At 46.2% G+C, this 26571-nt stretch overlaps 1 protein-coding gene across 7 annotated transcripts; it reads right to left on the bottom strand.

The window, feature by feature from the left end:
- Positions 1 to 9398: 9398 nt before the first annotated feature.
- USP11 (ubiquitin specific peptidase 11) lies at positions 9399 to 25489 on the bottom strand. 7 transcript variants are annotated; one of them, XM_068532876.1, is made up of 21 exons: positions 25282 to 25489; positions 17463 to 17572; positions 17159 to 17289; positions 16698 to 16815; positions 16414 to 16601; positions 16229 to 16290; positions 16005 to 16104; positions 15457 to 15630; positions 15216 to 15374; positions 14606 to 14830; positions 14381 to 14464; positions 14168 to 14262; positions 13224 to 13430; positions 12495 to 12547; positions 12050 to 12307; positions 11903 to 11973; positions 11568 to 11680; positions 10461 to 10610; positions 10257 to 10372; positions 9994 to 10082; positions 9399 to 9920 (listed from the first exon to the last, which is right to left on the bottom strand). In XM_068532876.1, exons 1-21 carry the CDS (start codon positions 25431 to 25433, stop codon positions 9783 to 9785), a joined length of 2793 nt encoding a protein of 930 aa, XP_068388977.1. In that variant the 5' UTR covers positions 25434 to 25489; the 3' UTR covers positions 9399 to 9782. The 7 variants fall into 7 exon arrangements, with proteins under 7 accessions (XP_068388977.1, XP_068388975.1, XP_068388976.1 ...); XM_068532874.1 differs by having other exon boundaries at positions 16414 to 16559; positions 25282 to 25451; XM_068532875.1 differs by having other exon boundaries at positions 12065 to 12307; positions 16414 to 16559; positions 25282 to 25451.
- Between the last annotated feature and the right edge of the window lie 1082 nt (positions 25490 to 26571).

Here is a 26571-nt window from a genome sequence, read left to right as displayed (position 1 = left end):
AGAGATTTAGGGCTTCAGATGTAGTCAGTGACAGGTAATATATATGCACTTAATACATTTCCTTGTCATCTAATTCAATACATTCAATAAAAGTAGCCTACTTGATATGTCTAACTCCCTTGGGCAGTTCCCTGTCCTATCTCTAACAAAACAATTTCTTCTGGAGTTTTCTGCTGAGTTTTAGCATCAGAAAAGATGTAAACTTTGGATTATGGTTATTATAAACTCTCCATTCTCCAAAAACACAAAATAATCTTTAACTTGTTTTCCTGTGAATAAAATTACTTCACCTGAATACAACAGCACAATTTGAAGCTTCCAGTATTTCTGTATCCTGTAAAAATGGAGAAGCAGCCCTGTGTGGTTCCACGATGGGAGTCCTCAGAACATGCCAAAGATAGGGATGGAGACATGGATGAATTACACTGTAGCAGTCAAAGCAGGTGATGTTCAGTCTCTGCTTGAGCAACAAAATAACCACCCTCTTCTTTTTTTGATACTGGGTTAAAACAAAGAGCTACCACAAATAGCTGAAATCTGGCGGGGGGTGGGGGGAATGCTTAAACTGCTCACTTTCAAACCTCATGCCAGAACCACTAAAAAAGTAGCAAATCCCCTGAACCTGAGACATCCTCCCTTGCCCACCCTATGATGGACAGCCCTTCACTAACCAGGATGGCATTAACCCCACCATGGCAGGGCACAAAGAGATAAAGCTAGGGAATGAGATGGTCTAAAATAATTAACTGCTCTCCAAAGAGCTGGCCTTACTAACATGGCTCATTCTTTCAAATTATAGGAATACATTTCCTTTTGTTTTTTGGCCATGCCATGCGCCTTGCGGGGATTTTAGTTCCCCAACCAGGGATGGAACCCGTGCCCCGGCAGTGGAAGCACGGAGTCCTAACCACTGGACCACCAGGGAATTCCCAACACATTTCTATTTTTTAAAAAGCTTACACATGTTCAAATTCATTAGGAGGGGACTTCCCTGGTGGTCCAGTGGTTAAGACTCCATGCTCCCAATGCAGGGGGCCTGGGTGGTTCGATCCCTGGTCAGGGAACTAGATCCCGCATGCCACAACTAAGGATCCCGCATGCTGCAACAAGGATGCTGCAATGAAGATCCCGCCTGCCGCAACTAAGACCCGGTACAGCCAAATAAATAAATAAATATTTTTAAAAATTCATTAGGAGGAGTGAAAGTACTTTATTTTTCTTTAAACAAATAAAAATGCTTTTCGGCACATGTTAGAAGGAATAAAGTAGTAGAAAGAGTGGGGCTGTAGAGCTAAGACTTGGCTAAAAGATACCGCTTATTTGCTATATGACCTTGGGCAAGGGCAAAATGCCTACCTGCCTCAGCGGCAGCTCCATCATCTACAACATGGCAATGATAATACCACGTCCCACGGTGTTACACAGAGGGCAAATGAGAATGTATCTGGAAGCTTTTTTGTAATTTCTGAAGTCCTATACATATTGCTGTTTTTTTATGACAGACCAGTACACAGTTTTTAATAATTATGGAAGTATTTTTGTCCCCAGGATAGATTCAAAAACAGATTTTATTTGAAAACACATATTTTACCTTCACTGAAACTCATAGCCCTATTCATACATCACAGAAAGAAAGGGTCAGCTGATGACAGGGACAGGAGCTTGGGAAGAGGTAGCAGTGATACCAAATGGACACAAAATCTGCTGCTTTCAGCACGGTCTCCATTTGGAAAGAGGAAAGGTCCTCTCCAACCTGCCCCATTTCCAACTGGGCACAGGAAACCTATTAACTGAGGGAAGGAGAGAGAGAAAAGCGCCTCAGTGACTGTAACTGCTAGAGCAAACCAAATCCAAGATTTTGTTAGGTTCTAGAATGGAAAGAAACAAGATTTTAGAGCTGCTCAGAGAATAGGACAGGGACCTTACACGGCAGTAGAAAAAAAAAGAGGATGCTCTCTTGGAGCCCTGACTTCAGACATTGTTCATTCTTAAAAATACCAAAAAACTATATTCACAATTAAGTCTTCTTCTACAGTGTATTTACATACTGTTTTTACCATTTTATAGAGTAGCTAACACAGGCAGTGGTCTGCTCAGTGGGGTGGCTGGTGAATGCAAGTGGACCATGACCAGCCATGCATTGCAGTCTATGGAAACTATAACTGAAGATCTAGGAACAGTGAGGGTTACATGCCATTTCTGTAAACCTCATCCATGTGCTACTAATTTTTCCTACTTTTCTATTCCCTCTTCTCCTTGCTTTCTTCTACCTTCCATATTTCTTTTTTAACTTCCAGATTGCTCTCTCCGCTATCCCCTTTCCACACAGAAAGAGTGTACACTTTTTTATTTATTTATTTATTTTTGGCTGTGTTGGGTCTTGGTTTCGTGCGAGGGCTTTCTCGAGTTGCAGCAAGCGGGGGCCACTCTTCACTGCGGTGCGGGGGGCGCTCTTCATCGCCGTGCGCGGGCCTTTCACCATCGCGGCCCCTCCCGTTGCGGGGCACAGGCTCCAGACGCGCAGGCTCAGTAGTTGTGGCTCACGGGCCTAGTTGCTCCGAGGCATGTGGGATCTTCCCAGACCAGGGCTCGAACCCGTGTCCCCTGCATTAGCAGGCAGACTCCCAACCACTGCGCCACCAGGGAAGCCCAGAAAGAGTGTACACTTTTTTAAAGGTACAGTAAGTTTTTAAAATATAGAGATACCCATGTTTATATACATTCTTTTCCAGTTGTTAAGGAAACTTTTTTCAAGGTGAGATCTATGATGGCACCAAAAAAACTGTAAGCATTTCACAAATGTGTTACTTTTTTTATTTAAAGAATTTAAAGAATCCAACAGTGTCAAAAGTAATAAGTCTATTTACATGGGGTTTTTACAATCCATATTTCGGTTTTTTATTATCTAGGAGTACAAACGTATCAAGGCAAAAAGTTAGAATAATTAATGAACTAAGCCTTCATCTCAAGAAGTGAGAAAAAGAACAGCTAAACAGCAAGTTTTACAAAGTTGTGGGAGAGCACTTCTGCTTCCAGCCAAGATGAAGCAACAGAGACAAGACTCACCTTCTTGCCTGAAACAACAATACAACTAGACAAAATATGTGAAACAACAGTTTTTAAAACAATGGACAATGGAAATGAAGGACAGTGACCCCTGAGAAACAGGAAGCAGATGAGGTGAATTCCCCAGCTTACTGCCTGGAGGGATTGTCCAGGCCACTGCTCAGGGAGGGGAACCCAGGCAGAGCCTGGCGGAGCCCTTGAGTTGAAGAGACATAGCTGAGAGTCTGTGGAGACCAGAACAGCTGGAGTCCTTAGGACAGAGTACCAGAGAGGAGAGAGCTGCAGAGAGAACTCTGGTGATCTGCAGAGGGTCTTCCTGGAGCAATCAACAGAATATCAAGCAGTGCATCTGTGTGAGGAAACTGCCCAAGACTGGGGAAAGAGCCATTCAAAAGGGTTATAGGGAACAAGGCCTGGCACTCACACAGGGTGGTTCCAGTGGCTGATCCAACCAGGAAGACTGGAAACACTCGTAATTGGATAGAAGACTCAGGAAGATCTTGCCTCAGTGGTGGGGAATAATTAACCCTAGATTAAACACTTCTTTGGAACTGCCTAACATCATAAAAGCAAGACTTGAAAGGATGAAACTATTTCTAAGAAAATTAGATGCATCCAAGAACAAAGCTCTAGGAGATTTGTAGGAATACAAAAATATCCAGCTACTAGTAAGATAAAATTTACAATGTCTGAGATCCAACCAAAGAGTATCAGAAATGCCTTTTCAGGGAAACATGACCCATAATAAGGAGCGTAATCAATCAAAACTGATTCAGAACTGATACAGACGTTAGAATTAGCAGAAAAGGACGTTAACACAGTTATTGTTATTATTGTATGCCATATGTTCAAAGTTAAGTAGAGACATTGAAGATATAAAGAAGACCCAAATTGAACAGCTACAATGCCCCAGTTGAAAAATACACCAGATAGGATTAACAGCACATTAGACATTGAAGAAAAAAATAACTAGTCAACTTGAAGTCACAGCAATAGAAACTTTTGAAAATGAAGTACATAGGAAAAAAAGAATCAAAAAAAAAAAAAAGAAAAGAAAAGAGCATCAGTGAGCTGTGAGACAACTTCAAGCAGCCTAATATATGAGTAATTGGAGTCCATAAAGAAGAAGAGAGAGGGGAGCTTCAGAAAGAAAGAAACACTTGCCAAAATTTTTCCAAATCTGATGAACACTAGAAACCTGCAGATCCAAGAAGCTCAAGGAACCCCAAGCACAAGAAACATGAGGAAATGACACCAAGGCAAGAAACTATCAACAAAACAAAAAGCTGCCTACTGAATGGGAGAAGATATTTGCAAACAATATATCTGGTAAGGGGTTACTATCCAAAATATATAAAGAACTCATACAACTCAACGTTAAAAAAAACCAAACAACCTGATTAAAAAAATGGGCAGAGGACCTGAATAGACATTTTTTCAAAGAAAACATACATGGCCAACAGGCACATACATGAACGATGTTCAACATTACTAATCATCAGGGGGATGCAAATCAAAATCGCAATGAGATATCACCTCATACATGTCAGAATGACTATTACCAAAAAGACAACAAATAACAAGTGTTGGTGAGGATGTGGAGAAAAGGAAACCTCTGTGCACTGTTGGTGGGAATATAAGTTGGTGCAGCTAGTATGGAAAACAGTATGGAGATTCCTAAAAAAAATTAAAAATACAACTACCATATGATCCAGCAATTCCACTCCTGGGTATTTATCCAAAGAAAATGAAAACACTAATTTGAAAAGATATGTGTACTCTTATGGTCACTGCAGCATTATTTACAATAGCCAAGATATGGAAGCAACCTAAGTGCCCATCAACAGATGAATGGATAAAGATGTGGTGTGTATATATATACACAATGGAATATTACTCAGCCGTAAAAAAGAATGAAATCTTGCCGTTTGTGACAACATGAATGGACTTGGAGGGCATTATGCTAAGTGAAATAAGTCAGACAAATACTGTATGATTTCACTTATATGTGGAATCTAAAAAACAAAACAAATGAACAAACATAACTAAACATAAACAGAACAAACAGGTGGTTGCCAGGGAGGAGGGGAGGTGAGGAGGAGAGAAATAGGTGAGGGAGGTTAAGAGGTACATACTTTCAGTTACAAAATAAGTGAGTCATGGGTATGAAATGTACAGTGTGGGGAATATAGACAATAATTATGTAATATCTTTGTATGGTGACAGTAACTAGACTTATCTTGGTGATCATTTTGAAATGTATAGAAAAATTGAATCTCTATGCTGTGTACTAGGAACTAACATAGTGTTGAAGGTCAATTATACTTCAAAAACAAAGAGACAAACTTATAGAAAAAGAGGTCACATTTGTGGTTCCCAGAGGCAGGAGGATGGTGGGAAAGATAATTGGATGAAGGCAGTCAAAAGGTACAAACTTCCAGTTCTAAGGTAACTACTAGGAATGTAATACACAACATCATATAATTAACACTGCTGTATGTTATATATGAAAGTTGTTAAGACAGTAAATCCTAAGAGTTCTCATCACTGGGAAAAAATTTTTTTTCTATTTCTTTAATTTTGTATCTATATGAGATGATGGATATTCACTAAACATTGTGGTAACCATTTCATAATGTATGTAAGTCAAATCATTATGTTGTACACCTTAAACTTACACAGTGCTGTATGTCAATTATATCTCGATAAAACTGGAAGAAGAAAAAAAGAAACTACACCAAGGCATATCATAATCAATTTTTTCAAAACCAGTGCTGAGGAGAAAATCTTCAAAGCAGCCAGAGGGAAAAAAGGACTATGCACAGGGGAACGAAGAGAAGGATGAGAGCAGATTTCTCATAGGAAACAATGCAAGGAAGACGATAGTGGAGGAATGTCTTTAAAGTACTGGAAGAAATAGAAACAGTTGACCTAACATTCTAGACCCATGAAAATATCTTTCAAAAAATAAGGTGAAATACAGACTTTTTCAGACATACAAAAACAGAGGATTCATCACCAGCAGACCTTCGCTATAAGAAATGTTAAAGAAAGAAGGCAAATGATACCAGATGGAAATCAGGACCTACACAAAGGAATGAAGAGCACTGGAAATGGCAACTATGTGGGTAAACATATATGACTCCTTTTCTTATTATTTAAATCTCTTTGAAGTAATTGACTGCTTAAATAAAAATAACAGGGACTTCCCTGGTGGCACAGTGGTTAAGACTCCACACTCCCAATGCAGGGGGTCCGGGTTCGATCCCTGACCAGGGGACTAGATCCCACATGCATGCTGCAACTAAAAGTTCGCATGCCACACTAAGGAGCCCGCATGCCGCAACTAAGACCCGGTGCAACCAAATATAAATTAAAAAATAAATAAATATTTTTTTTTAAAAATAAAAATAACAATGTATTTTGGGATTTATAACATATGTTAAAGGAAAATGCATGATAACAGTAGCATAAAGGCTGAGCAGGGGGAAATGGAAGCACACTATTGTGAAGTTCTTATACTATATGTGAAGTAGTATATATCACTTGAAGGTAGACTTTGATAAGTTAAATATGTATAATAAATATAAACCCTAAAGCAATCAGTAAATAAAACTAAGAGTTAGAGCTAACAGGCAAACAAAAGAGATAAAGTGGAATCATTTAAAAATACCTAATTCAGGGACTTCCCTGGTGGCGCAGTGGTTAAGAATCCGCCTGCCAATGCAGGGGACACGGGTTCGAGCCCTGGTCCGGGAAGATCCCACATGCCACAGAGCAACTAAGCCCGTGCACCACAACTACTGAGCCTGGGCTCTAGAGCCCACGAGCCACAACTGCTGAGCCCATCTGCTGCAACTAGTGAAGCCCGCGAGCCTAGAGCCCGTGCTCCACAACAAGAGAAGCCACTGCAATGAGAAGCCCGTGCACCACAGTGAAGAGTAGTTAGTCCCCTCTTGCCGCAACTAGAGAAAGCCCGCGCCCAGCAATGAAGACCCAACACAGCCAAAAAAAATTAAAATAAGTAAACAAATTAATTTTAAAAAATAAATAAAAAACAAGTAATAAATGATGTGCCATCTAATGAAAAAATATGAGATTTCTATCAATAAATTTCCTATTAAAAAAAAAACACATAATACACAAAGGGAGTGACATCAGCATAATGGCAGACTAGGAAGCTCCAAGCTTGTGTTCCCCAACGAAAACATAAAATTAAATTTAAAAAGAAAAGAAAAAAGAAAGCAAGCTGAATTGTCAGAACCGATTGTGTCAGTACTCTGGAAACAGTCACAGGTTTATAGCAACAGAGCAAGTGCCCAATCAAGAAACAGACATCTTCAAAGTCGTGGGAAAGTTCTGTGGCATTCTTCCTCACCCTCGCCCCACCTTCTCCCTGGGACGGTGGCAGTTGCGGTCTGGAAGCAGCAGCCTCATTCCCAGTCCCCTCCCTTGAACTGGAGAGGGCAGAGCAGACTATTTGCAAGTGGTTGCATACGTGCTATCCATCCACCTTGTTCCATGTTCCTTTCTTCTTGCCTTCTTTTGGATTATTCATCTATTTCCCTTCCTCTTGTTTGAAATTTATACTTTTCTATTCTTTAGTTTTTATACCCTTAATTTATCGAAATGTAGTATTAGTCTATCTTAAAATCTTCTAGAAGTGCATTACTTAGTACACTTTAAACTGTATCCAATTCACAGAGTCCCTCCTCGGCTATGTCTGATGTGTTGCTAAACTCATCCATTGACTTCTCAAACTTTGTTATTGTCTATCTCAGATCTATCACTTCTGCTTGGTTCTTTCTCAACTCATTTTCATTTTTAAAAGTTTTAAATTTCTTGTTCATGTGTAATCATCCCTATTTCCATGGCCAGAGCAAGCGTAACTGTTTTACATTGATGTCTGAGGATTCTAGTATGAGGTGTCTCCATGTAACTGTGTCTGTTGCCTCTTACTTTTCCTGATTCTTAGGCGTGTTGTCTTTTCGAAACGTCTTTGGTTAAACCCGGGAAGTTATTTTGAGTGAATTCATTGTAGGTGAATTTTTGTCCAGGACTGATTGATTACTCATAGCTAATGAGGTCTTATTTTGAACCAGCTCTTTACGCCTGCTTCCTCATCTGCAAAATGGGGTAATAGTGCTTAAACCATATAGTCTTCGTGAGGATTAAACAACAGCTTATGAGTTCCTGGATCCAGTCATACCTTTGACTAGTATTTCTGTGCTTTGCGCTTAAGTCAGTTTGAGCTCACAGCAACTACCTCGATTCTTGCCTGTGTCAACAGCACGACCGGAGATTTGTGGGTGATAAAGCTGGAGGTGGGGGCGGGGGGAGCCTGCCAGGTCCAGTGCAAAGGCAGCAGGCTGAGGGGAATGAGGAGGCCCTTCCCGTGGGAATGGTCTCTCAGCCATCCTGATCAGGATTCCCTTCCTCAGTGTGAAGGGTTGGGGTGCTTGTCTACGTCCGGATACTGCACATCTGTCCACTCCACGCTGCCCCAAGGTTGTCCCCACAGGAGCCCTGTTTCTCAGAGGTGAGAGCTGGTGCCTATGGGAGGGCTCAGGTGGGGGCTGTGCAGTGCTTAGGTGGCATCTTATGCTCAGACACACTATGCTGCACCCATTCTGTGCTAGGTGCACCACCTCACTCTTCTGTGGCATGAGGCTGAGGGGACCCTGCCTGGTGGGGGAGCTGCAGTCATGGTGGGAGGCTAGGCATAGGGGCGACACAAACACGGCACATCTGTCCTGTCAGTTTGGCTGCCTTGGGCCAGATGTACCCACTCCTCAGAGGACACTACTGGGGGCCTGCGAGGTGGTCTGGTTAGTATCTTTTACGTCCGGAAACCACCCATTTGCCCACACGGATGCCTGTCTGTTCCAGGCACACCTTTCCCACATCACCTGTAGTGCAGGTCATGTCCACAAAGATTCCCATCCTGGGTCCAGGGAGGTCAAACGTCCCCTCCGGGACTACTCCAGTGTAACTGATAAGGTGTACTGACCTCTGGACCTAACTCAAGCAATTACTTGACCTCTGTATCTGTTTCCCCATCTGAAATTGGCGATGACAACTCCTGTGTGAGACTGTTGTGAGGATTATGAGTCAATATTTCCAAAATGCTTTGGAAAACACTGGGCATGCAGTTGGTGCTGAGAATCGTGTCTGGTGTGCAGATGGTGCTTCAGAAGCACTTAGAATAGTACCTGGCACACAGATAGTGCACTCAGAGCAGCAGCCATCACACACCTGGCATTCAGTAAGCACACAGGCACAGAACTGGTGCTTGGTAATCATGTGAAAAGAAAAAACCCCACACTGCCAAGGAACACACTGGCACTTTTATATGTACACAGCGGAAAGTACAGAGTCTCAATAAGAAAATACACTCTGTGTTCAGGTGCACCCCACCACCACCCCCTCAGTTCACCCCAGGTTGAGGACAAGAGGGAAGGGGACAACCATAAATAGAGAATAGAAGGGAGGGTTAATGCTCTAAGGGGCAAACACAGGTAGGGAACACACTGCCGGAAGGAGACATACCTCTTCTTCCCCAGGAGAAAGCAATATAGCAGCACAGGAGAACAGTAGCCACGACTAAGCCTGTGGCGTCTGGCATGGGGCACCTAACACAGGTAAGAGGACAGGGCTGGAGCCGGGAAGGAAGAGAGCAGACATGGCTTCCTTCCCTGTGGCAGGGCCAGGGCCCCTCAGTTTATATCCATGAACTCAAAGTTGGCTGGGGTACCACAGGCTGGGGATGCTGGGGGGTCAGATAAGCTGGGCTGGGGTTGCAGGCGACGTGCCACATCCTGGCGTTGGTAGAAGAGGACATAGGCTGCCTTGGACTGCGAGGAGAGGACAGGAGTCAGTGTGGACCGGGGAGGAGGGTGTCGGGAGAAGGGAGGATGGAAATCACACCTCAATCTGATTCTCAGTCACAGGTGAGACACTGTTGTCATCGAAGTAGTGCCATTGACCGCTGTCCTTGTTGCAGGCAAATGTCGTATCTGTAAGAGAGGGGAAGCTGTCCTCACCCACCCTCCTGCCCCTAAGAGGCAACCACGTTCGCTCTCTCACTCCTCCCACCCTGATGACCTCGCCACCCGTTCACACATCTGAGGACACCCACTGGGGACATCCTGACCCCCCGGCACACGGCCCTGCCACGGCCTGGCACATACAGTGTCCATCCCGCAGGCCCCCGTAATGGTTGGAAACTGCGATGAGATCATATTTGTACAGCTCTGGGGCCGACTCGTTCTGCGGCTTGATGACAAACTTGGAGAAGTCCAGGTCCCTGTGGGTGGGGAGAGGGATAACACTGCTGGCGCCCCCTTCCCCATTGCCTGCCTTCCCCCCACAGCCAGCCTCCCCGGGCCCCAGACCGGATAGGAAACTCCACAAGGGTATCCAGCTTCTCGCGGGAGAACTTGGTGTAGGAAAAGCGCTTCAGGTGGATGATGAGCGTCTCCGGCAGCATCCACAGGTCCAGCTTCTTGGTGGCCAGCTGGTGCTGCTTGCAATTGGGGCAGTACCTAGAGATGGAGCCCGAGTCGGGACACAGACACTTTCTGAGCACCTACCGCATGCTCCTTGTGCCGTGTGGCCTTCGTGGGCCACGTCTCGTCCAGAGATGCTGCTCTTACTCCTAGCCTGCCTGTTACTCCAGTTTGCTCTCTTGACACGTTAAAATCCTGCCAAGTACTTACCAACTCCCCACTGTATACACTTTTGTACTGGCGTGTGTTTTTGTTTGGCTTCCGGTCTGTGAGACACTAGTCTTCTTTTAGAGCCTCCCTCTCTCACTCCAGTTTTCTCTCTTCTATTTTATTCACTGACTCACTCGCCAGGTCTTTACTGACGGTCTACTGTTGAGTCCTTTGGCACTACTTTGTACTTCTATTCCCTTTCTGCTCCACGGAGATGCCGCTCTTATTTTTGAGACTGGTTTTGTCTTTTTTGGTTCTCTTTTTCTGTTTTGTTTATTCTGCAAGGATCTAACAAGTATCTACTGCACAGCCCGCACCATTATAATCAGTGAGAAGAGACACACAGTGAACTTAAAAGTCTTCCCCCTTAAGGGGTTCACTCTAACAGAAAAGACAAAAAACGATGCAAAAGGGGATCTAGGATGTGACATCAAGTGGCGTTACAGAGCTAGAGAGAGGGAATGGAGGGAGCTGATGGCTGGGGGAGGAGTGGCTTTTAACAGAAGAGTAAGAGAAGGTCTCTCTGATAAGGTGACATTTGCTCAGAGACCTGAGCAAAATGGAGGTCAAATCCTGTAGATAACAAGAGGAAGAACGACCCTGGGAGAAGGAACAGCCCAGGCAAAGGCTCTGAGGTAGGAATAGGCTTGGGGTGTTGGTGGCCAGAGTGGCAGGAAGGCTTCGAGCGAGGGGGAGGGGGAAGGAGGTGTATTTAGTGGTGACGGACTGGGGGAGGTGGTCCCACCCAACTGCACCCCCAGAGGCCCCATTCTGGTCCCTCACCAGGGGTTTTCCTTCTCCAGGGTCTCAGTGGTGGTGAAGAGCTCGATGCACTCCTGCAGCCGCACCGGAGCCTTCTTCAGCACGTACCCAACGCAGTCATGCTTCACGTAGCCCTAGGTCGGGGGAGTGGACAGCCAGGTATGAGGACGGGGGTTGGGGGGGGATAAAAAGGAGTGGGGGTGGAAGACGCACGCCGAGTGGTTAAGAGCACGGACTTTGAAGCTAGGAATCCGAGGCCCTGGGAGCTCTGCGGCCACGGCTCGGCTCGGCGGAGGTGGGGGAGGGTGTGTGTGGCACAAGGTGAAAGTGCCTCCCATCCCCAGGATCTCGCTTACCTCAGCCTCCACCTCGTCATAGTAACGCTTCTTCATCTCTGGCTCCCAGTCGATGGCAATGTACGGCTGGGCTGGGGGCAAGGGGAGGTGGTCATGGGCCCTGCTGCCAAGGAAACCCCCCCTCCCGCCTCCCCAACCCTGGCTCACAGCTGAAGGAGACACCATGGGTATCCTCGTTGAAGGTCGAGCGGTCGCTGGTCCCATTGGAATTCACTGTCTGCAGGGTGAAGAGGTGCTTGCGCCGTGCTCTCTGGGGCCAGTGAGATGGTCCAGGGGAGTTGTCCACGGGGGCCCGGCTCCCGCCCGCAACTCCAGAGCTGGGCCCAGCCTGCTCCGGCCCAGGGTCTTGGGAGCTGCCCCCAGCCACATGTCCAGGCTTAGGGAGGTTGTCCTTATCCTCCAGGTCTGCTGGGACAGGAGAGGATGTCAGAGGTGGAAATGTGTGAGCCCCAGGGGGTTGAGCTGCAATACACATCCATGTGGACCCTGTGTGGGCCAGACCGACCCCAGACCCCCTGACCCTTCCTCAGGCCATGGGACTGCTTGTACAGACCCTCATCCTTGCTGATCCTCTCTCCTTTCTCTTCCTCACCTTTCTCATCCCCATCATCCTCGTCATCCGAGCTGGGTCTGGTCACATAGCGTCTGCCGACAGAGCAGAGGAGACTCTCAAGGAGGGACCCGAGGGCAGGGAGGACAGAGTCCAGAATCCTACTTTGCTTATGATGGGAAGCCACTGGTAAACCCACACACTAACAGTTCTTAAGGAGGAGCCCGGAAGGTCTCAGGAGATGCCAGAGGGACACGGGAAGAGGCGGCCTGACAATGTAGGATCTTGTGCGCCACAGTTAAGGAGCGTGGATCTTAAGTATGATAAGCCACTGGTAAACAGGCCCACGATCAGCTGTAAATTTCCATCAGGGACGGCCTCTGAGGAGCACTTGTAAGTGCAACATGAGAGAGAGGTGAAGCCAGATAGCGCACTGTTGTTTGCCTTGGTAAGGACTCTGGATTTTAAGCACGATGAAAATCTATCAGTAAAAACACAAACAACCAAGCCTCTCCAAGGAAGAGACAATTAAGTACAAGATGAAGTCTGTATTTTGTCTGTCTTGTTCACCTCTGTGTATCCCCAGCACCTAGGAGAAGTGGTAGCAAAGTCAGAAATTTAGAGAAAGAAAAAAGCCTACAAGTTCCTCTCTGGCCATGTTAAGTTTGAGCTGTCTTCTGGATGCAGACGGGAGGTGGCAACTAAGCAGCTAGACGCCCGGGTCTGAGTTCTGACCCCACCTCCCTGCCTGATCCCAAAGGGCAGACTCACGAGAGGCGGTACAGCAGGATGTGATACAGGGCGTCCCAGGAGAGCCGGTCCCGGGGCACCGACACCAGGAGCGGGTGCCCAAAGAGCATCAGGCCATAGTAAGAATTGTTGTAGTCCCGGGCTGGGGTGCGCTCCCGCAGGTAGATAGGAAGCACAACGTCCTCTCTGGAGTTCTCGCCAATAGCAGCCCTGCCTGACACCTCGTATCTGTGGGGGATGGACATCAGGTCACACCTGATCAGGACACCCAGGAGGGATTCGAGGACTCTACCCCAGTTGCTCCAGCCACTCACCACTCACAGCCTGAAAATATTTTTAAAAGGGTCCAAAGAGTCACCCAGGGTTCTGCATTTTACAAACTGTTGGATGACTTACACAGCCCTTTGTTTATGTGATGTTAGATGAAGTACTTCGGTGTTATCAGAGCACTGAGGGAGTTAACAAAAATTTTTTTGTGACACAGGGATCTAAAACCATTTTCTTTTTGGAAAACTAAACTGCTTGGTTTACAAAAACTTTTCTACTCATAAAGCACCTTCTGTTTTAGTTACCCGAAGATTTCAAACTTGCTCTGAATGTTCTTATGCTCAGAAAGCATCTTAGTGCTCCCCATTTCAAAAATCACTTGGTTTTTGAGGCCTGCAATGTGAGTAAGGAGTGCAGATCAGCATCTGGTACATACGAGGTACTAGTTAAGTGCTGAATAAAATAAAGAAACAGGAGCCTCCCTCACATAACAAGGAGGAAAACACCCAAGGACGCCCTGTATAAGGATGTGTCGCCCCACTCACTGGCAGCCCCTAGCCCCCTGCCCCACTAAGACACATGGCCGAAGCCCCGAGCCGCGCAGGTGCCCTGTGAATCAGGCCGAGGAAGGGAGAGGAAAGGTGGTTAACAGAGGAGGTTGCTGAGAAGCCCTCATCTCCCCTGGTCCTCTCACTCACATGAAGATATCATCTCGGTCCAAGATGCTGCTCAGAGACTCCTCCAGCTGGTAGATCTTATAGAAGCGGTGACTGAAGACATCGGCCACCATCATCTGAGAATGGGATGCGGAGAGGGGACCGGTCAGTCTGCCAGGTCTCCCCCAGGCCCTTCTGCCTCTCTCTGCCCCCCTGCCCCTGAATCCCACCCTCCTTCTATCTGCAGAGCCTCACCCTTTCTGGCGAGACACCAGTGTGTTTGGCCAGAGCCACACACAGATCCGAGATCTTGCCTCTCTTGGGGACCACGAGCCGGTGCTGAGGGAGGAACGGTATCCACAAAAGAGCAGAAGGATGTGTGGTGAGCTAGGGAAGGAAACCCTGAGGTACGGCAGAGTAATCAAACGAACTCTGACTACATGTCCCTCATTACGTCCCCTGTCCCCATTCCCCCCATACCTGCTCTGGCTTGCGGCGGGGGTCCATGGAGACAAAGAAGACCTCCATGACCCTCTTGTGGGTCACAGGCAGTGGGACACTGAGGTAGCAGAAGGGGTCGAAGGTCACAGACACGTTGCCACAATCAGGGCACACCACCGTGGACTTGAAGAGGCCATGGAAAGTGTCCACAATCACAGAATCGTTCCGCCGTCTGTGGTTCTGCCAGGCCTCCCGAGCAACCTCCTGTTGAGTGCCGTGGTGGGTGGTGAGGCTTGCCCGGGGCCGGGGAAAACCATGGTGTGGGGTGGATGCGCATGGGATTAAAGTTAAGGTTAGGGCCACCGGTAAAGTCCAGAGGCAGAGTTACAGCGAGGGCTATCTGGCGACTGCGTTCACTGTCAGGGCCGGGGGTTATTTGGGGCAGGAGACCAGGTGGGGGTTAACTCTGGGTTGGGTGTGAGGGCAGATGTGGCGTTGGAGCCAAGGTTGGGACTGAGGTCAGGGAAGAGGAGCTTAATAGAAAATGGTGGTGTGCGGGATACTCCAGGGAGGCCAGAAGATTCCTGAGGCAGAGGCCCTAGTGGCTTTAGTGAGGCTCTCAGGATGGGGGTCTTCCAGGAGCACCCACCTGATCTGGCCTCCCAGCAGCATCGCACAGTTCCACATATTCCTTCTTCTTAACACGATTGAGGTCCTCGTGCAGCCCATCCAGGAGAAACGACAGCAGCTCCTGTGAGTCATGCTGCTGGTAGCCCAGAAACTGGGACGCAAAGTGGCCGACCTTGGTCTGAGAAGATGGGCAGGGCCGTCAGAGCGTGAGGGAGTTGGGGGATGGGGGCGCAGAGGAGCCGGCCAGGGCTGAGCCACACCTTGAACACGTGGGGCACGATGGAGCGGTGGTGGCCGGACCACGCCTGCTTCACCAGGTCCGCATAGGCCTCTGCAATCTCCCCCTTCATGCCCAGCGGGTTGCAGAAGTTGAGCTCCTCCAGGTAGCGGTTTTTGAGGAAGTAGTTGGTGAGCTGTGGCACATTGCTGAGGCACTGCAGAAGGCAGGGGCCAGGTGCATGAAGAGGAGAGAGAGGTAACCAAGGTGGGGACAGAGGAAAGGGAGACAGGAGGGAGGAGGAAGGGGAAAGAAAGAGAAGGGGCAGGGGAGTAGGGGAGAGAAGAGAGCAGTATTTCAGGAGAAGGAAGAATGTGGTGACAAAGGAGAGAAGACAAGGGAAAGCAGGGAGCAAGTGGAAGGAAGAGGCATTAACGTTTCAGAAAGTAACGTGGGCATGTCGAGCCAGACTGTGGGGCCCCAGCTTCCAACCTGACCCCTTGCCCTGCAGTACCCCCCTAGCTCTGTCCCCAATCTCCAATGCTCAAATCCATCCCTGCGCAGTGCCAGACCTAGACCTAATGGCTCAACCTGCAGGGCCGAGTTCATGAAGCACGTGTTGCCCAGATTGGTGAGACCACAGATGCCCGGCTGGCCCTGGAAGTCCTCATCCTCCTCCGACGCGCTGCTCCTGGGACGGATGAGAAACTCTTATCAGCTGAGGACCTACTACTTGTGGGTGGAATGTGCTCTTGGGCTCAGTTGTTCTGCCTACTGTGGGATCCCACTCTGGACTGGAAACCCCAAGGGCTCACATGGCGGGCAGCTGTGCGCTGGGCCAAGTGCCATCCTTGTTTCGGGTCTCCATGATGACCACCTGGGTTGGAGGAAGAGGAGTAAAGATCAGGAAAGGCATTCATGGAGGGCCCACGGACACCTAGCCCTCACTTCCCCCAACCTGAGCACGGGTGGTGGGCCAAGAAGCCCTCCCCACCCTTACCTGCCCAGTCTGGAGAGCGGCGTCAAGCACCGTGACACGTGTGTTGCACAACCTCTCAAAAGAGCCCTCCGCGTTCTTGATCCACAGCCGTGTCTCTTCCTGGGGGCTCACCAGAAACTGCTCTTGAGCGGTGCGCAGAACTAGGTCTGTGGAGGGTGATGGAGCACATTCAAGGTCTTCCTGGAACCCTGGAGGATCCATCCATCTTGGCGTCAGACTCCTTAGGTCACCGAGCTGTGACCGTGGCTGGGAATGCCAACTTATTCCGCGACCCTTAGACTCACCAATAGAATCTGTGCGGTTGAATTGAGCGGTGTGAGCTGTGTCCATATCACTGTGCTGGATGAGCAGCAGTTCTACTGGGTACACTTCAACCTTCTGGATGCTGGACAGCTCCACGACCTGGAAGGAGGGAAGGATGCACACACAGGTGTACCCACCCAACACACACACGGACACAGGAACGACGACCTCTGAGATCAGAGGAACATCCACACAGACAAACACACGTGGCATAGACACACGTACGAGGCTCTGTGAGGGGAGCACGCACAGGCGAGCAAATGCAGGGGACACAGCAAGATACCGTCTGATGACCTGGGAGAGGAGGAGAGGGCCGACCCAGGTGTATGGATACAGCATACGTGAACACACAGGTCTGGACCCATCCTGGGCCTATGAGGCCTTCCTCCTACGCTCCCCCACTATAAAAGCCGCCCCCCAGCACCCTCTCCACCCACTATACCTTGCGTTCAATGGGAGGCTGGCCATGCTCTAGACCATACCAGCTGACCAGGTAATGCCAAGCAGCCGCTGGGAGCAGCACATAGTCCTCACCTTCCACCAGTCCCTTCTTGAGGCGCCAGTTTACCTGGTCTGCAGGAGGGCGGGGGGAGGTGGCAGAGGAACAATCAGGGAAGGAAAGTGATGAGTCACTCTGGCCATCTCACCAATGACCTAGCACAGAAAAGGGGCTCATGATCATTTGCTGGGACAAAGATGACAAGAAGTCCAGGCTAGGCTGATGTGGGGAGGCAGAAGCCTGGTACCTTCAAAGAGCTCAGCATTGTTGATGCAGCCAGGGAAGGTGCTGGGGTCCTGGCCTCCTCCCTGCACGTGTACTTCCCACTGCTTGTACCAGTGCCGCTCCACGAGGAACCTGGACCAGACAGGTGACAGGGGTGTCACACAGCTATCTGGGGGTTAGTGGTACCACTTCACATGGTTATTAGACTAAAAGTATCAACACGTGTTTACAAGTCAAGATGACACGTTTCACGAACACCTGAAACTAATAACAGCGCTATACGCCAACTATTTTTCCGATTAAAAAAAGAAATTCTTCCCAGAATTCAACATTTAAAAAAATTTTCAGCATCATATAAAAATAAATTAGAAGCAAAATGTATTCAGTGAAATCCAGATTCGGACAGAATGCTTAACTTCTTAAGATACTACAAGAGATTTGATTAAAAACAGAAAGTGTGCTCAATAACGGCAAAAAAAAAAAAAAAAAACCAAGGGAAAAAAAAAACAAACCCCATACCCATACCCATGGTGCCAGAAAACAGGAGACTTTATTATGGAATAAACAATCATTCACTTGTATTAGTCTGTGGGGTAACACAGTCAAATTAGGTTCAAAATAACTGCTATTTGCAGCTAATGTTGTAAGACTTCAGGCATTTGTTAAATGTGCAGTGTTTGTAAAGGATACAAAAATCTTCAGCTAAGAAATGGATTGTTAAATTCTGAAAACCCGCTCAGAAATCAAAAAGAATTTCAACTGCTAAAAGAATCATAAAGTTTTCCTTCAAAAACTGTATACTGCCATCTTTAAAATAATTTTTTATTTAGGATTTATTTTGGCTTTAGAGTAAATTTCTAAGTGTATGGTGACTAGCTCACTCTTTGTGTAAAACTGTGGTGAAAAACATATAAAATTTACCACCTGAACCACCTTTAAGTGCAGTTTGACCTGTTCTCTTTTAAAGGAGACTTTTATATGCACTACTAGGATAAACATTTAGGACTGTTGAAATCTGCCGTTGTAAAACGTCATGAGAAATTCTGAAGTCTGCAAAATACTTGACATATAATAAGTGCTAAATGAACATTAGCTGTTACTGTTCCGATCCCAGGGCTTAGACAAAAAAGTTCATGTACACATAATCCTCGTTCCCCCCTCCAACCCCAACACAAACCTGCTCTGCTATGGAATTTTTTTTTTCTTTTTTTTTGGCTGCGCCCACCCGTGGCATACAGAATCTTAGTTCCCAGACCAGGGATCGAACCTTGCCCGCTGCAGTGGAAGTGCGGAGTCTTAATCACTGGACCGCCAGGGAAGTCCCTGCTATGGAATTTTTGACACACAAAAGGCTGTCCCAAGTATTTAACAGCCTCAAATAAACACTTTAAAAAATTACAAAACTGCTGAAAAATACGTAAACATTAGTTTTCCAGCGATTTAACTCTATAAATTGGATTCCTTAAAATGGCAACTTTTCTTTGTTTAAAAAAGGATCAGAAAGGTAGGGGGATGGAGAGATAGAAAAACCCTGGAATAGTCACATGTTGCCCAAATAGGCAAACTTTTCTGTGGGTTGTTTTTTATTCATTTATTTATTTTGGGGGTTGCAGTGACACCCCCCCCAGACCCCGTATTTCATTCATGCCAGGGACACACGCCCTCCCCACCCCGGTGGCTCAAGCCACAGACACTTCCCATCACTCATCTAGAAAACCCCATCACGGACCTTACCCTCTGCCACTTGCACCTTCACCTCCCCTTCAAGGTTTTAATTGCCTCCATTGATGGCCTATGAGGTTAATTCACTCAGTAAAGCTAGTTTATTGTTAATGGGAGCTTCGAAGCAAAAGGAGCCACAGCTCAATGGGTTTTTTTTAAAAGCAGACTTTTAAGGAAGATTAACACTAAAATCACTTTTTAGAGTGGTAAGCAAAACCTCCAGACCTGGCTACAACCTGGATTTCTAAAGCCATCATAGAAGACTTAAGTTTCACATAAATTTTCACAAAGTATCACTACCATGTTTTTTCAATTCAAAGACACAAAAACTTTAACATCTCTGAATTGGGATGGCTCATAATCTGTCAGCTCAGGTGGCAGTCATGACAGAGTTGTCATTGTCTAATGAAAAAGCACCCACATTGTTACATTTACTCCTACACTTGTTTTTTTTGGTTGCTACTGTAAATGGTATCTTTTAAATTTTAACTTTCTAATTTCTTGTTGCTAGTATACAGAAATAAAATGGATCTTCCTAAAGTCACTTATGTTTGTGTTTCCTCAAATTTGTTAAAATGATATGAAATACGTGCTTACGGAAAGAAATTACTAAAAACATTGTCTGTCCTCTAGATTTCTCTTGTGTCTGGAGAAAATATTGGTTATTCTGGTTAATCATTACACTAGGTATAATAATTACAGGGAAATAGAAATATGGATATAAACTAAGAGATGGTTTCCTACTTGTTTTATTAAAAGGTTGTTAGCTTATTCAGATGGTAAATGTGCTATTACCTTGTTCTAAATTCATTATTTATATATCTGTATAAGCCTACATACATAAATAAGAAGGCACGCATATAAATAAATCCTTTCTGTAAATTGTTACATGAATAATGTACCAAAGGAGAAAAATTAGAATTTGGGCCCTTTTCTGTAAAATGACTACATTAATTTATGCCCAGATTGGAAGTTCCTTTTTCTGTCACCAAATTACTGTTAACTCTTGGTACCTTCTGACATCTCCTTAGCTCATTTTCTAAAAAGAATTCTTGCTTTAAAAAAAAGTTAAGCTCCTAATAATCTTTGTTGTTTATCACTGTGTTTTACGAGGTTGACTATAAATATTTCTTGTCTTTACTTCAATTTATATCTTGTTAAAAAACAACTATTCTTCCTTTGTCTTTCGCAAATTCAGGCCAAAGTCAGAATAACAACACTGTTAAGATGTTCTTTTCTGTCTAAACTATCTCTGGGAGATACCACAAAGATCTGCTCCTTTGCCCTATAAAAGGAATGACAATAGCATCATTAGGTTTATCCAAAATTCCCCCAATTTTAATTAACTTGAAAATTTCAGAAAAGCTTTCATTTTTCAAACTTGATATTTTTAAAAATGACAAACCAAAAAGAAAGTTTATCTTCCTAGATTAGTTATTGTTAATTATATATAATTAGATATACTAATGTAAATATCTTTCAAAAACTGCATACTTTTCAAGCTAAAAAGCATACTCATGTTCAAGCAACAAAGACTAGTACAGTAACTGTCTACCAAAAGATCCCCCCTCCAGGACGCTAGACTCACAAACCCCTTTCCCTTTTTGGTTCACAAAAAGTCTGAACAGGTACTAGGGGTGCCGACTCAATTACAGGGGAATTGTCAGAGGCCTATTGTTTATTTCAGTCTTTCATTAGATCCAGTGGCCAAAGCATGTTTACCTTGTGTAAGAGCTATAGCAGCAATCGCCAACCAAACGTGTGAAAATTTCAGTCGGTTTAGTTCTAGGGTCTTCATTAAAGGTAACGGTTCCCCGTGCTGTGCAGACTTCTCCATTGACAGAAAACCCTCAGCATTTCTAGGCTAGTCTCTTAAGCTCCAGTGAGACGTTGCTTCCCCTTCACACATCACAGTCGATTCTGCAACACTGAACCCAGCCACCCACCTTCCTTAACCTGAACAAAGAGAACCTCATGCTTGCTTACCTCTGTTAGGAAACTATCCACACCCTGCACAGACCTAGAGACTCCTTCAGCTATCCCAGATTTAATTGTTTTAGATGGTTCATCCTCGAAAATTTGCCGAGGAGGCTAAACTATCACAGATTTGAATTTTCTCTTAAAATTTAAGCTTCTCCTAGAAATTAAATCAGTTTAGATGGCCAAATTAATTAAATGCCCCCACCCAGACCTGCCAGCTGACAAAAGATAGAAGGTGCAAATATTAATATGGATATTAGGTATATGACTTGGGGTTAGTCCATGACTTTGAAATGCTTTATAAGCACAAATTTCCTGACCACTGCAGCAAACCCCTATAAAATAGACAGCAAATTAAAGAATCTTGAGGTGCTCTGCTCTAGATAAGCATTAAAAAATGGAGCTAAGGAAAAATGCTGCATGATATTATCCACAAAAGCAGAGATAAACTGGCTTCAATACTGAACCAACATCGATGGGATAAATTTTTTTTATTGACAGAGCATAATTTTTTATTCACATGACATAAAATTAACCATTTAAAAAGTGAACAATTCAATGGCATTTAGTACATTCAGCGTTGTGCAACCACAACCTCTATCTACTTCCAAAACATTTTCAACACCCCAAGAGGAAACCTGGTACTGGTGGAATAATTTTAAAGGGTATTGTCACAAGGCTGTAAAGGTAGGATGGGGCAGAAACCAAAGTCCCCCCCCCCGTCCTTCTGAACACCTCCAAATGGGCTATAAAAATGTTCCTGTTATTGTTGTTTATTCTCAGGATGGATTGAGGTTTTGCCTTGCTGGAGAGCTATAGTGTAATGGTAAAACAAATTGCTCAGTTCCATATTTCCGATTTGGGGAATCTCAACTTGTCTCTCCAGTAACAGGAATATATATTTCGCGAGTACTGTGATTAAAGAACTCTGTAAAATGAGCAAACCTCACTCCTAAAGGCTCTCAGGTGAGAGCATGCTTGAGGCGTTCGAGGAACAGCAAGAGTCCAATATGGCCGGATGGGGAAAGTGAGGGGGAGGGAAATCAGAAGAGCATGGGAGAAGATCAGAGCCAGGGACCAGCCTCGCAATCCTAAAGCCTTGCAAGTCATTGTAAGAATTTTAGCATTTACATTGAATAAAATAGGAAGACTGTTAAAACATTTTGAGGAAAGGATGGACATAAATTATTTTTAAAAAGAATTACTGTGTACGGAAAGAGGAAAATAGTACCTGCAGTGGAGAAACCCAGCAGATACCTTCACCAAGTGATCAAGGCTAACGTCACCAATGACGTCATGTGGATACCGAGTACCCACCTGACATGATGCAAAGGGCACACCATGTACGTCCAGTCTGATTTCATATATATCCTCAATAAAATAAAAGCTTAGACCACAAATACTACTTAGGGATGCATACAATGGTGGGGAAACGTTAACGAAATTAAAAATTCAGGATAATAACTTCCCGTGGCAGGGAGGGGGACCTTCATCTGGGAGGGGCACAGAAGGATTTCTTAAGGTAACGGTCTGAATCTTAACCTAGTTGGTTAATTCACAAATTTTTTATTATTCTTTAAATTTTTTACTTTGAAATTGACTCCGAAAAATCGCAAAAATAATACAAAGAATTCCCGTGTGCCCTTCATCCAGATTCTCCAAATTTAAAATTTTACCCATTTGCTCGATTATTTCTTTAAATACGTTTTTATATATGCCATCCTTTCAGCGATTTCAGAGTAAGCTTGCTTACACGATGGTTCTTTACCCCTAAATATTTCGGCATGTATTTCCTAAAAACAAAGATATTCTCTTTCATACTCACAATACAGTTATCAAAAGCAAGAAATTAGCAGTACTAATAGCTAATCTTCAGACCTTAGTAAAATTTTACCAATTTCCCCGTTCATATCTTTTACAGTAAAAGAGAGAAAATTCATTTTATGAGAAAAAACTGATTTTTAAATAATTTATTTTTTCTGCTCCGGGATCCAACCCAGGATCACACTTTGCATTTAGTTATCATGACTCGTTAAATCCCGTTAATTTCTTCAGTCTGGAACAGTTCTTCATCCTTTGTCTCTCACGACCTTGAAATTTTTGAAGAACACAGGCCGTTTATTTTTATAGAATGTCCATCAACCTGGGCTACGTAAACGTTTCATATAATCTTTACAGGTCTTACGTATTTCACAACTTAAAAAACGAGATGCAACTCGGCGAGAAATAAAATGAACCCAGGAACAGTACATTTCAAGCACTGGTTAGCAAATCAATTAAACAAGCCGATTTATCAAGATACGCATTGACATTTTAAAAAGCTATTTGTTCCTGATTACAAAAACAAAGCAGTACTAAAACAGAAAACAAATGTAACATCGAAGGCCCCTCCCGTGCCAATCACCTGCACTTTCTCCCGTCCTGGGAAGAAGGGCTCGGCCAGAGGCAAAAACCTCGCCGCGTCACAAACTTTGCTCATTCGCAGGCGCCATTTTCTGCTTCACAAGGCACCACCTCCCCTCTGCAGTCTTTCCTCGGCCCCAGGACACGCCCCTCGGCCTACGTCACAAGCCTCGTTCCCAGGCTCCAGCTCCCTCCATCACGCAGGCTCCGACTGCCCCCGCCCCCACAGCCTTTCGGCTCCGATTTCGCTCTTCCGCCTGACGTCACCCGCCTCGCCTCCGTTGTCAGGCGCAGCGGAGCACCGCGGGCCGCCTCCAAATGCTACGTTACATCGCGCAGACCATGCTGTCCCGCTCTGTTGCTGAGACAGTCTCCTTCCCAGGTTCTTGGTTCCACCATGCGAGCCTGACCCCGCCGCCGTGGCCCTTTCTTCTCAAGACCCGGCCCCCTGAATGTAAATTGATATAGCCACTATGGAGAACAGTATGGAGGTTCCTTAAAAAACTAGAAATAGGGCTTCCCTGGTGGCGCAGCGGTTGAGAATCTGCCTGCCAATGCAGGGGACACGGGTTCGAGCCCTGGTCTGGGAAGATCCCACATGCCGCGGAGCAACTGGGCCCGTGAGCCACAACTACTGAGCCTGCGCGTCTGGAGCCTGTGCTCCACAACAAGAGAGGCCGCGATAGTGAGAGGCCTGCGCACCGCGATGAAGAGTGGCCCCCGCTTGCAGCAACTAGAGAAAGTCCTCGCACAGAAAGGAAGACCCAACACAGCCAAAAATAAATAAAAAGCAAAACCAAAAACTAAAAATAGAACTACCATACAACCCAGCAATCCCACTACTGGGCATATACCCAGAGAAAGCCATAATTCAAAAAAGCACATGCACCCCAATGTTCACTGCAGCTCTACTTACAATAGCCAGGACATGGAAGCAACCTAAGTGTCCAGCGACAGATGAATGGATAAAGAAGATGTGGCACATATATACAATGGAATATTACTCAGCCATAAAAAGAAATGAAACTGAGTTATTTGTAGTGAGGTGGATGGACCTAGAGTCTGTCATACAGAGTGAAGTAAGTCGGAAAGAGAAAAACAAATACTGTATGCTAACACATATATATGGAATCTAAAAAACAAACAAACAAAAAGATGGTCATGAAGAACCTAGGGGCAAGATGGGAATAAAGACGCAGACCTACTAGAGAATGGACGGGTAAGCTGGGACGAAGTGAGAGAGTGGCATGGACATATATACACTACCAAACGTAAAATAGGTAGCTAGTGGGAAGCAGCCGCATAGCACAGGGACATCAGCTCTGTGCTTTGTGACCACCTAGAGCGGTGGGATAGGGTGGGTGGGAGGGAGACGCAAGAGGGAGGACATATGGGGATATATGTATACGTATAGCTGATTCACTTTGTTATAAAGCAGAAACTAACACACCATTGAAAGCAATTATACTCCAATGAAGATGTTTAAAAAAAAAAAAAAAAGATCCGCCCCCCTGCCTCTCCACAACAAACCGCCTCCGGCTCTCAGGCCGCAGGCTCCACCACACAGGCCCGGCCCCGCCTCTTTCCCAGACAAGGCACTTCCCCGCCTCTCTTGTCCTCAGTCTCACAGGCCACTCCCCCGCCCCAAGGCACCTCTCCTGCGGACCTTCGCCGCCCCGTCCCCAACGCCCCCATCGTCCCCCCAAGCCGAGGCTCCGTTCGCAGCTCCGCCTCACCAGCTTTCGCCCGCCCGCAGCGGAGGCCCTCGCCCATTCTCGCCGTTCTCGATCTGGCGCCGCTGGCTCTCCAGGCCCGGCACCGCTTCACGCTGTGGCTCTCGGTCCTCGGCCGCAGCCGCAGCCGCCGGACTCTCTGCGACCGCCGCCATGGCCTTTCGCCCTCCTCTCACAGTCACCGCAGCTGGGGATAGGAAGAGGCCCCTCAACTGCTACTTCCGGCTTCTGGTCCCGGAAACGGAAACAGGGCCCCCCAAACAGCCGGGGGTCTACTGCCGTTTTGAAAAGGGACCCCTCGCTCGGACGCGTCGAGGGGCTAGGCGGGCATCGGACCTTGGGCGGTGATCTCTGTGACGAATAGGCGGGGTAAAGCCTCCAGTTGGAAACTAAAGACAAAGGTGTCTTGTGGGATTCTAACGCCATGTTGAGTCGGGGTAGACGGTTCTGTGGAAGGTGCAGGTAGAGGTCCCCGGCGTGGACGAGGACATGTATTGGGGAGCGCTCAGGGGAACGCAAAGGTTCCAGGTCTTCTCGGTCCCATGCTCTGCTGGGGACCGCGGGCCCCTATCCTGGGAGCGGCGTTTTTGCTAGCCTGACCAGAATACCCTTCTTTCATTGCACTACCCTTCCCTTCTCCTCCATCAAAACCTAATGCAGGGCTTCCCTGGTGGTGCAGTGGTTGAGAATCTGCTTGCTAATGCAGGGGACACGGGTTCGAGCCCTGGTCTGGGAAGATCCCACATGCCGCGGAGCAACTGGGCCCGTGAGCCACAACTACTGAGCCTGCGCGTCTGGAGCCTGTGCTCCGCAACAAGAGAGGCCACGATAGTGAGAGGTCCGCGCACCGCGATGAAGAGTGGCCCCCGCTTGCCGCAACTAGAGAAAGCCCTAGCACAGAAACAAAGACCCAACATAGCAATCAATCAGTCAATCAATCAATCAATCAATTAAAAAAAAAAAAACCTAATGCAAAAGAGGTCACCACTTACAGGGCGCCATCCAGCCCTTCGGGCCTCCTCCCTGCGTGAACTAGATTTATTCTCTTGATAAACGTGTTGAAGGCAAGTCAGCCCCAGGCCAGGTATATTTGTTGGAGTTGCAGTACTAATAATAGTTGGCCCTGTTTAGGTGTTTTATTGCACGTAAATAGTAGTCTTAGGCAGCAGATTGCCTACGGGCAACAATGGGGATGCCGAGCACCAGAAACGTTAATTCACTTTGCCCCACCTAGTAAGTAGTGGAGCTGTGGTTCGAACTCAGGAATTCCAGTTCCAGAGTTGGCACCTTAGA

Source organism: Eschrichtius robustus, chromosome X (genome assembly GCF_028021215.1).
Source record: "Eschrichtius robustus isolate mEscRob2 chromosome X, mEscRob2.pri, whole genome shotgun sequence".
Classification (NCBI taxonomy): Eukaryota; Metazoa; Chordata; class Mammalia; order Artiodactyla; family Eschrichtiidae; genus Eschrichtius; species Eschrichtius robustus.
Note: the sequence above shows the minus strand (reverse complement) of the source record. Positions and strands in the feature narration are given on the sequence as shown.

Excerpts from the sequence above, each read along its gene's own strand:
- USP11 (XM_068532876.1), bottom strand. The coding sequence starts at position 25,433 with ATGGCGGCGGTCGCAGAGAGTCCGGCGGCTGCGGCTGCGGCCGAGGAC. Across the intron at positions 17,290-17,462 it reads CAATGCTGAGCTCTTTGAAG|ACCAGGTAAACTGGCGCCTC; the intron begins GTACCAGGCTTC and ends GCCCTCCTGCAG. Across the intron at positions 12,308-12,494 it reads GGATGATGGGGATGAGAAAG|ACCTGGAGGATAAGGACAAC; the intron begins GTGAGGAAGAGA and ends CTGTCCCAGCAG.